We start from the raw sequence: 10,943 nt of genomic DNA, 5'->3' as shown, positions 1-10,943 counted from the left end.
AACAATATGGCTGCTGTGCTGACAACAATGGTGAAAAGTGATAGAAACAATATGAGAGCTTCACAATTCCATACAGGGCCCCTTTTCCACAGCACAGTAACCCATAGCAACCAGAGTTCACGTCATGTCCTTCTCTATGGAGGGAAAAGTCCTGAACACAACAATCTGACCATTATAACTGTAGCGCTACCCCCTCAGGAGCCGCTGATTGATTTGGGATTGGCGTATTAAGTCACCTCTATGTAGTGTCTAGGGGTGAAGGTAGTGAGTAGAGCAGTAATTGAATTTTTTCTGAATGCTTTATTTCTTTGGTCCAACACGACCAACACATCAACTTAAGGTGGACAGGAAAGGTTGATGAAAATAGAATAACTTCGCAGTATCAGGCTTTAGATAAAGAAAGCCGCTCTGCCTTCTGTAATTGCGTCAGTACGTCGCCACTCTAGCCAGAGTGGGTGAAGTGCCCCCGGACAGACCTCTGCCACAGGCCTGGCAGCCAGAGTGTCACTTGAGGTTTCTGGGAGGAACAAGTCTCTGCCACAGACTTGGCTCTGATTGAATGTTGAGACCTCTGCCACAGGCCTAGTGCAAGGTTAAGTTGAATGATAGAGCGAATCCTCCCAGTAAATCACGTTTGGGTCACCGGTTGACAGTGTAATTGTGCCTGTCAATGTCCGGTCACCAGATCCCGATGGTTCGTTCAAGCCCCCTTTGATCACCTGCCTCCGGGTTCTCCCCAAGCCGATCCCCCACCGAACAGCATACAGTTTAGGATCTTTTTAGTAGAGTGGGGACCCAGTGAGTCACTGGGGCCCCTTGGCAGCATCAATTGCTCCAGGCCAGGAGGGCCCAGAGTCAGAAACTCTGCGTAGCACGCGACCCCAGGCCAGGTAGGCCATAGTGGTGGGGCCCGTGATCTGCGCACACCCTAAAGGTGGGTGCCGCACCCGGAACAAGGAACCCGCGAAGAACCCAGAACAACGGCCTCCGCCACAGAAATACCCCTCCCCAGCATGCCCCGCAAGGGAAACCCCTCTAATTGGCTGCTGGGAAGAAGCGGCTCTGCCTGGACCTCTCCGGCGCCACCTGTCGCCCAGAGATGAAACTGCATCCCTGGAACGCAGACTGACCCACAGAACAATCCAGATTTGGCGACAGACAAATTTAACAAAATCAAGAATGAGAGCAAGATAACTCTCTCACTCCTCACTAAATTTAACATAGCGTCCTTTCTGAAAGTAAAGGGGCACTACACACTCCCCCCCACTTGAAATGACACTGTCCCCAGTGTCCTAAGGCATTCAAGCCTGAATGCCAGCCTGATACCTGCTAAACAGTAAAGGAAAGTAGGAAAAGAGAAAAACATAATTGGAAACATTGGATTACAAATCTTAGTGCCTTTAAATATGACATGACATTACAATAACATACACAACCCTATCTATCTATGCTGCCCATTCTCCGCAGTGTTGATAGTAGGTGGGTCCAATAACCTGCATAGGGAATATAAAAGAGAACATACACAAAAATATACATATCCTAATATATTAAGAACATTTCTATATACAAGTCCCCAAGGTCAGAAGTGAAACTGCACACTCAGGCCCGAGCATGAAATTTCCCTTCCTCCCAAAGAGAACAGTCTAAGTTTAAACGTAAGTGCTGAGCATAATTTACTTTTACTCTGTTGCAAGAGAAAAAAAAAAACTATTAGCTAGATTCATAAAGATTTACGCTGGCGTATCAGTAGATACGCCGACTTAACTCTGAATCTGCGCCGTCGTAAGTTTAAGTGTATTCTCAAACTGAGATACACTTAAACCTATCTAAGATACGACGGCTTGCGCCGTCGTATCTTAGGGTGCAATATTTAGGCTGGCCGCTAGGTGGCGCTTTCGTTGAGTTTGGCGTAGAATATGTAAATGACTAGATACGCCTATTCACGAACGTACGTGCGCCCGTCGCAGTAAAGATACGCCGTTTACGTAAGGCGTTTTCAGGCGTAAAGTTATTCCATCAAATAGCTGGCCTAGTCAATGTTAAGTATGGCCGTCGTTCCCGCGTCGAAATTTGAAAATTTTACGTCGTTTGCGTAAGTCGTCCGTGAATAGGGCTGGACGTAATTTACGTTCACGTCGAAACCAAAACGTCCTTGCGGCGTACTTTGGCGCAATGCACACTGGGATATGTACACGGACGGCGCATGCGCCGTTCGTAAAAAACGTGAATCACGCCAGGTCACAGTTAATATACATAAAACAAGCCCCCCACATCCTCATTTGAATTAGGCGCGCTTACGCCGGCCAATTTACGCTACGCCGCCGTAACTTAGGAGGCAAGTGCTTTGTGAATACAGCACTTGCCTATCTAACTTACAGCGGCGTAGTGTAAATGCCATACGCTACGACTGCCTAACGTTGCGCGCCCCTACCTGAATCTAGCTATATATATACATTTCTGTCCTGCAATAAAACGTTGCAGAACACTGCCCCTAGCGGTCAGTGCGCTGGTACTACGGCAGTCCAAGTTCAGTAGCAAAGAAATAGCAGCAAAAAGGAAGTAAAAATATAAAACATTTATTTTCTCGCTGAATCTTCCTCCAGTGCTGTGGAGAAGTTGGCAAGGACCCCCTCTAACTGACTGAACCCAACCCCTCCAAAGTTCTTCACATAAGCCTTGATGTGGATCCGGAGAGGCCAGGGGGAAAAGGGAAAAGGGAGAAAAACAACTTGAGTGGGGGCGAGAACCCTTGTCCAAAACTTCTTAAAAGTACGTATGCCAGACCAAACGGACATGCAGCTCACTTGTAGAAGCGCGGGTCTGGCAAAATAACAATGTCACCATCTGCAGTGGTCGTAGTAACTGAAAATACCTGGTCCTCTCTCCCAGGAGATTTCAGCACGACCCGGTCGCTGTATATGTGCCGACCCCAGCTCCAGTCGCGGTGACAGCGTTCGAACTTGGTATTCAAATAGGACAATATTAAGTCCGCACCCTCCAAGATGCAGGGTATCTTCAAGTGCGACCAAACAGCTTCCTGGCACCAAGCTTCCCGTTCTTGGTCTATTTGCTTCAAGAGGGAAGGTGGCACATAAGGATACTCATAGCCATGGCTGGCAGCATTTTTCTGGATCACCAGGCGCTGCAGCCTGGCCAAACTAGGCAATGTTCGTGGGTCTCCGCGTCCCGGCAGCACTATAGCGTCCGGTGCCCTTTTTAAACGACAAGGGGCACGGGGGTGGTGAGTGAAACAGCAGAAAGAGACTCACCGACTCCCCAGGTCAGCTGCGGAACGTCCATGGACGGCTGTTGAGACCCACGCGATGCGCTCCGGCCGTTTCTTCCTCCTCCGGGTACCATAAAGGGCACGGGATCCTCCAAACCCTTGCGACTCCGGGAACATAGGCTCGAACATGTGGTCATGGAGGTCGCCGTCATCTGACAGAGAGTCAAAGACCGAGGAGTTCAACTCCTCCGCTGGCAAAAACCTGCAGGGTTTGTATACAGGAGAGTCTCCCGGCCATCCCGGGCCAGGAGCGGCAGGGAGGTAGGCCTCGACCGCGGCTGCGGGAGGTTTGAGCCGGACCTTCTCCTAAAGAGGCACGCCACACAGAGATAGCTGTGGAAGTAGTATTCTCTGATGTGGTCTCTGCCTTGGTACTGGTCACATCTGTTACACTGGTCGGGTCATCTTCTCGGTCTTGCTCGGTCATAGAGCTTACCTCAGGTGACCAGGATGGTGGGGTAGCCGTTCGGAGAGTCAAAGTGGATGAGATTGAGATGACCTCAACTTTGGAAGACTCCAGCTCCACAATTTCCACCGACGGGGATGGTTCTGGCCATGCGGCCTCCTCCTCCGCGGTGACGACTGCAGTAACAAAATTCACCCGGTACTCCCGGGGAGCTTTCGGGGGTGATGCTGCCGCAAATAAGTAGGCCTGGCATTTCTGGCATCGGGCGAAGGGCTGGATCTTGACGGACAGCTCCTCGCAACGAGGACAGGACAGTCCCAGCATCTCCGATCCTCCGCTCGACAGGAGCACAAACTGTCCCTTGGTGGACATACGGATCCCTGTGTCCGTCACTGGCACTCCAGGTGGGGTAAACATGTTGGAGACCCCCGATGAAGTAGCAGGGGGCCTCAATCGCTGGGCAACCACGCTCGGTTGCAGAATAGCAGACATCACCACGTGGTTTCTCCTTCTCTCTTGCTGGTGGGCGGTGTTCTGCTGAAATGGCGCGAAGACTCTGTTATACGTCTCACGCAGGGGTGGGTGACTCCTCCCACTTGAAGAACTTGTCCATGCACGTTTCAGGCGCGTGCTCTGCTGCACGTACGCCCAAGCTTAGCTGTGCGAGGTTAACTCCCCCTCGTTACCGGACAGTTCAAAACACGACACTCTTCGCTCTTTAGTAAATCTTGTACTCACAATTTCTGTTGCCAGAGGTAATAGCCGAATCCCGGACGAGCCTCTACGTGTAGCGCTACCCCCTCAGGAGCCGCTGGTTGTTTTGGGATCGGCGTATTGAGTTTCCTCTATGTGTTGTCTAGGGTTGAAGGTAGTGAGTAGAGCAATAAGTGAAGGTCCAATTCGTAGATAAGGTTTTCTGAATGCTTCATTTCTTGGCCCAACACGACCAACATCAACTTGAGGTAGACAGGAAAGGTTGATGAAGTAAAGGAACTTTGCGGTATCAGGCTTTGGATAGAAGGAAAGCAATCCTGCTTTCAGTAGTAGTGCATTTTGTAGCCACTCTAGCCAGAGTGGGTGAAACATCCCCGGACAGACCCCTGCCACAGGCCTGGCAGCCGGAGTGCCACTTTAAGGTTGCTGGGAGGAGAAGGCCTCTGCCACAGGCCTGGCTCTGGTGAGACCTCTGCCACAGGCCTAGAACTTGGATAAGCTAAATGGTTGAGCAAATCCTCCCAGTAAATCTACGTTTATGCCCCGTACACACGATCACTTTTTGTGATGAAAAAAAAATGACATTTTTAAAAACGTCATTTAAAATGATCGTGTGTGGGCTTCACATCGTTTTTTGTCTTCTGAAAAACGACCAAAAAAAAATTTGAACGAGCTTCAATTTTTTATGTAATTTTTTAAAATGTCATTTTTTGTGTCGTAAAAAATGATCGTGTGTGGGCAAAAACGACGTTTTAAACCCGCACATGCCCCGAAGCAAGTTATGAGACGGGAGGTAAAACTACCATTCATAATGGAGTAAGCACATTCATCACGCTGTAACAGACAAAAAAGCACGAATCGTCTTTTACTAACAAGTAACCAGCTAAAAGCAGCCTCAAGGCGAATAGAACTTCCCCTTTAGAGTGCCGTCGCTTTGTTCATAATTTTTCAAAAACGATGGTGTGTGGGCAACATCATTTTTAATGATGAAGTTGGAAAAATTGATCGTGTGTACGGGACATTAGGGTCACCGGTTGACAGTGTAAGTGTACCTGTCAATGTTCCGGTCACCAGATCCCCGATGGTTCGTTCAAGCCCTTTTGGATAACCTGCCTCCAGGTTCTCCTCAAGCCGATACCCCACAGAACGGCATACAGCCTGGGATCTCCTCAGTATAAGGGGGACCCAGTAAGTCACTGGGGCCCCTTGGTAGCATCAGTTGCTCCAGACCAGGAGGGCCCAGAGTCTGGAATTCTGTGTGCCGCACCAGGAACCTGCGAAGAACCAGAACCGAACAACGGCCTCCGCCACAGAAATACTCCTCCCCAGCGTGCCCCGCGAGGGAAAGCTCCTCCAATTGGCTGCTGGGAAGAAGCGGCTCCGCCTGGACCCCTCTGGCGCCACCTGCCGCCCAGAGATGAGACTGCATCTCTGGAGCACAGACTTACCCACAGGACAATCCAGATTTGGCGACAGACAAATTTAACAAATTAAGAATGAGAAAAACGTATCTTTCTCATTCTCACACTGGCCCAGATTCAAGAAGCACTTGCGCCCGCGCAAGGGCTTACTTGCTCCAGTGTAACGAGTGCTCCTGATTCAGGAACCTCGTTACACCGACTGCAGCCTAGGATGTGACAGACATAAGCCTCCTTATGCCTTCACATCCCAGGCTGCATTCTTGCGTTGGCCGCTAGGGGGCGCGGCCATTGTGATCGGCGTATAGTATGCAAATTGCATACTACCACCGATTCACAAAAGTTGCACGGGCCCTGCGCACGCAAGGTACGGAGTTTCCGTACGGCGACTTTAGCATAAGGCTGCTCCTGCTAATAGCAGGGGCAACCAATGCTAAAGTATAGCTGCGCTTCCCGCTCGTGAAATTTAAATTTCACGTCGTTTACGTAAGTGAACCGTGAATGGCGCTGGACGCCATTCACGTTCACTTAGAAGCAAATGACGTCCTGGCGACGTCATTTGCCGCAATGCACGTCGGGAAAGTTTCCCGACGGAGCATTGCCTGTTCGCTCGGCGCGGGAGCGCGCCTAATTTAAATGATTCCCGCCCCCGGCGGGATCATTTACATTAGGCAGCCTTACGCCCGGCTGTTTAGCACATTGCCCGCGCAATTTACGGAGCAACTGCTCCGTGAATCGCGGGCAAAACGCAATATTTGCGTGGGCGCAGAGAAAAATATTTGCTCTTTGCCCACGCAAATATTGCTCCATTCTACCTGAATCTGGGCCACTAACTTTAGCGTAGTGCCCTTACTGAAAGTAAAAGGGGGCGCTACATATGTGTAGCGCCCCCTTGCTAAAGTTAATGGGGAATGGGAGAGTTACGTTGCTCCCATTCATGATTTGTTCAAATTCCGGGACCTCTGTCATTCCAGAATTGTCCGCTGGGTCAGTCTGTGGTCCAGGGATGCAGTGGCATCCCTGGCCGGCAGTTGGCACTAGAGGGGTTCTGGCGGAGCACACTTTCCCAGCAGCCAATCAGAGGAGTTTTTCCCTCGCAAGGCATGCTGGGGGAGGGTATATCTGGGACAGGTGTCATGTGTTCCAAAACCTTTGCGGGGTCCCCGTTCCAGGTGCGGTACCCACCTTCAGGATACGCGCATCCATGGACCCCGCCAGCGCGGCCCACCTGGCCAAAGCTCAGGACTGCATTGACCCTCATCCTGAGGAGAAAGGGGACTCCAGCGTTTCACTGGGTTCCAGAATCTACTGAGAGGATCCCAGTCTGGGATCGGGTGTCCGGACTGCTGACAGATATGCTTGCTGTCATCCGGGGGCCTGTTTAAGAAAAAGTCTGCTGGGAGGAGTTGCTCTTTATTCACCTAAGTCCTTTATTGAAATTGGCCTATTGCGGGGGCCCCAGAGCCAGGTCTGTGAGGCAGACCTGTTCCTGCCAGATAGTTCAGAGTGACACTTCGGCTGCCAGGCCTATCATAGGGGTCTGTCCGGGGGCACTTTACCCACTCCAAGTAGAATGGCGACGAATTACAGAAGTTGGTACTATACAGAGCAGTACTGACTGCTCCACTGATATCCAGGCCTGATACTGCAAGGTTCTCTCCTTCTATCCTTTCATCAACCTTGTCCTTCCAAACTGATGTTGATGTTGGCCGTGTTGGCCTGGAAATAAAGCATTGAAAACTCTTCAATCACTGTCTGGACTTTCGCTCACTATTTGTTCTACCACCGCACCCCCCTGGAGCCATGTCAGGGTAACTTAATTTGCCGATCCCAAATCAATCAGTGGCTCCTTCGGGGGTAAGCGCTACACGTGGGGACTCGTCCGGGATTCGGCTGTTACCATTGACAACAAGAAGTGGATGGCTATTTATTAAAGAGCGAAAAGTGTCCGGTGTTGTGTGCTAGAACTGTCCGGCCGCGAGGGAGTTAACCTGTTGAGCTTGGGCGTGCGTGCGGCCGTCCACCTCTTGCTCTTTGCCTGATGCCAACGATGCCGGGCACCCTTGTTCACCACTGTGCCTGTGGTGGGACCCCGGCGGGAATACCACGTGAACAGGTCCTCGGGAGCCGTCATCGCCGAGGAGAAGGCCTCGTGGCTGGAAGCTATCCCCTCCAGGGAGGACGCGGAGCCAGAGGCCCTGTGTGATGAGAGAGTTGTCGGCCCGTCCCAAAAGTCTTCGCTACCGGCTGCCTGGATCACTACTCCCCAGGAGGTAAGCCCATTGGGCGAGATGAGAGAATTGAGCGACTTTGTGGCCCGCACGGCCTGCATACAGGCCGGAGCCGCCCGCGAGGTCGTTTCAGTTGGCGCGGCCTCTGTTCGATGCGTGCCTACTGAAGGAAGACCTGCCCGGCCCATAGATTGGGATAAACTGACGAAGCTTCATCGGCCTGACGAGGCCACTGCTTCAGCCCGAGATAGGGTTTATCTTCCCTCTGAGGCCGAGGGTTCTTCGGAGCTTGACCTGTGGTCAGAGGGCTCCCAGACGGATGGTGGCGATCTACCTGACCACTTATTTGAGCCGCGGTTCCCCGAACAACAGTGCTTTGGGGGATGTTGGAGCTCCAAAGGAAATAGAAGGAGGAAGAAGCGCCTTGTCCAGAGTGCATCTTGCGGGCCAAGTGGCCCATGTCAAATGTACAAATCGATACAGGAGGGATCAGAGGGCCCTGCTCATTAGAGCTTACAATCTAGAAAGGAGGGTCAAGTGGAACAAAGGGTAGTTAGCTGTGGGGGATGATCATATGGACTCAAATGTTTTTTAGGGTGAACCTCCGCTTTAAATAACGTTATACACATTTCCAATACTTGGTGGTCTAGAACAGGGGTCTCCAAACTGCGGCCCGAGGGCCGATTTTGGCCCTTTGGTAGCCTTCATTCGGCCCTTGGGGCACTATTGCTCCCAATGATATGAGGCACTATTCCTCCCAATGACACCAACAATGGGGCACTATTTCTTCCACTAACACCGATGATGGAGCACTATTCCTCCTCCTACTGACCACCAACACTGAGGCCGTGCTTATTCTCACTGATGCTTGGCCCGAGGCATTTTCTACCCCCACTGGTCGAAATCCGGCCCCCCTGAGGTCTGAAAGACAGTAAACTGGCCCTTTGCTTGAAAAGTTTGGAGACCCCTGGCCTAGAAGACCACCCCTCTCAACTTGGACACTGGGACAACAATTATTACCTAGGCCTCAGTCGCAAGACACCGACTCAGAGGCAGTAGAACCGTCCGCAGTGACCTAACATTTTACCCCCTTCCTGGTTAACCCTCGTTAACCGAAAGGTACCCAATAACCCCCATACCACCTATGGGTACAACCTTTTTCCTACCCCAACTTCCAGCCTTTCCTCGTCTTCCATATACCCAACACCACCCACAGAAAGCCTAAAACCAGGGAGGGTGGGTGGGCAGCTTCTCTTTCTGTTACAAATGGAGGAGTGACGAAACTTCTTGTTTTCTGGAGAGAGACGTGCAAGTTCAGGGTAGAATGTTCCTGAATGAGGAAGTCCAAAAGAAAGAAAATCGAAGGAGGTTAAAGAGTATATAAGAGCGGAGCCAGGACTTTGGAGGAAGCAAACAGAACACAGAGAGGGACCATGGCTGGTGCTCCAAGGACGGGTATGACTACATATTATTATTATTTATTATTATTATTATTATTATTTTTATACAGGATTTATATAGCGCCAACAGTTTGCGCAGCGCTTTACATCAGGGAAGACAGTACAGTCACAATACAAATCAATACAGGAGGGATCAGAGGGCCCTGCTCATTAGAGCTTAGAATCTAGAAGGGAGGGTCAAGTGGAACAAAGGGTAGTTAGCTGTGGGGGAATGATCATATGAACTCAAATGAAAATACAGTTGTTACGTGTGGGTAGGGTAGGCTTCTCTGAATAGGAGGGTTTTCAGGGATCCTCTAAAAGCTAATAGAGAAGGAGATAGACGGAGAGGTTGGGGTAAGGAATTCCATAGGCTTGGAGAGGCTCTGGAAAAGTCCTAGAGACGAGCATGGGAGCAGGTGATGAGAGAGCTAGAGAGTAGGAGGCCCTGAGACGAATGAAGAGAACGATTAGGTTGGTATTTAGAGACTAGGTCAGTGATGTAGCTGGGGGCAGAGTTGTGGATGGCTTTGTAGGTAATTGTTACTAGTTTGAATTTAATTTGTTGGGTGAGCGGAATCCAGTGGAGGGATTGACAGAGGGGAGTAGCAGAGACAGAGCGGTTGGTACAGAGGGGGGGATTGTAGGGTGATATTATGGGAGATTCATAGCCGGGGGGAAAGACATCAACAACAGAGTGGAGTCTTCATTAATCACATTGTTGGTGGTATCCCTTTATTTGGGTCTAATGTGAAAATTTTAACATTTTATATCCTGAGTAACAAAGGATTTTTTTTTTTTAAGTATATCTAAAGGCAAAAGTGGAGAGTGGAGGAGGGATTTTAACATCTGACAATTTTTATTTCTGCCTGTGCCCCCTTTAGGGAGGTTCACCCTCTCCATTTGTCCTGTTTACCATTATCACTGAAAGTAAAAATAAGAGAAAATCCCAAATTTTGTGTTGTCCCCAGAAAATTGACGGAGGGGAAACCTTCCAATGGGGACACTAGTTCTGGTGACTTGGGGGGTCCCTAAGAAATTCCCCTAATTTTTAGGGATTTCCTCTCACCAGGGCCGGACTGGCCTACCAGGATACTTGACAGTTGGGCAACTGGGTAAGCAGGGAAGCAATAACTTGGCAAGCAGCTCCCGCTGGTTGCTATGGGCAACGGCACTCGATGCTGTAGTACTGAATGCAGGCAAAGCACATAGGGCCAGATCCTCAAAAGGGATACGCCGGCGTATCCCTGTTTCTATCTTTGGAACTGATCCGCAGAATCAGTTTCCAAGAGATAGACAGAAGATCCGGCAGGTGTAATAGTTTTACACTGCCGGATCTTAAGATGCAGTACCGCGACCGCCGCTGGGGGCATTCATCGTCGAAATTACGCGTCGGGTATGCTAATGAGGAGTTACGTCGATCCTCAAAGCTTTTTCGCGTTCGCTACG

At 50.3% G+C, this 10,943-nt stretch overlaps 1 protein-coding gene across 1 annotated transcript in view; it reads left to right on the top strand.

The window, feature by feature from the left end:
- Positions 1-9,399: 9,399 nt before the first annotated feature.
- LOC120941708 overlaps positions 9,400-10,943 on the top strand; it is a 33,909-nt gene continuing 32,365 nt past the window's right edge. Inside the window, exon 1 of the mRNA XM_040355297.1 lies at positions 9,400-9,510. Within this exon, the coding sequence (XP_040211231.1) occupies positions 9,489-9,510 (22 nt within the window). The 5' untranslated portion in view covers positions 9,400-9,488. The remainder of the gene's footprint in view (positions 9,511-10,943) is intronic.

The sequence above is a fragment of the Rana temporaria genome, chromosome 5, assembly GCF_905171775.1.
Source record: "Rana temporaria chromosome 5, aRanTem1.1, whole genome shotgun sequence".
Classification (NCBI taxonomy): Eukaryota; Metazoa; Chordata; class Amphibia; order Anura; family Ranidae; genus Rana; species Rana temporaria.
The sequence above is the reverse complement of the archived record's forward strand: the minus strand, read 5'-3'. Positions and strand labels throughout refer to the sequence as shown.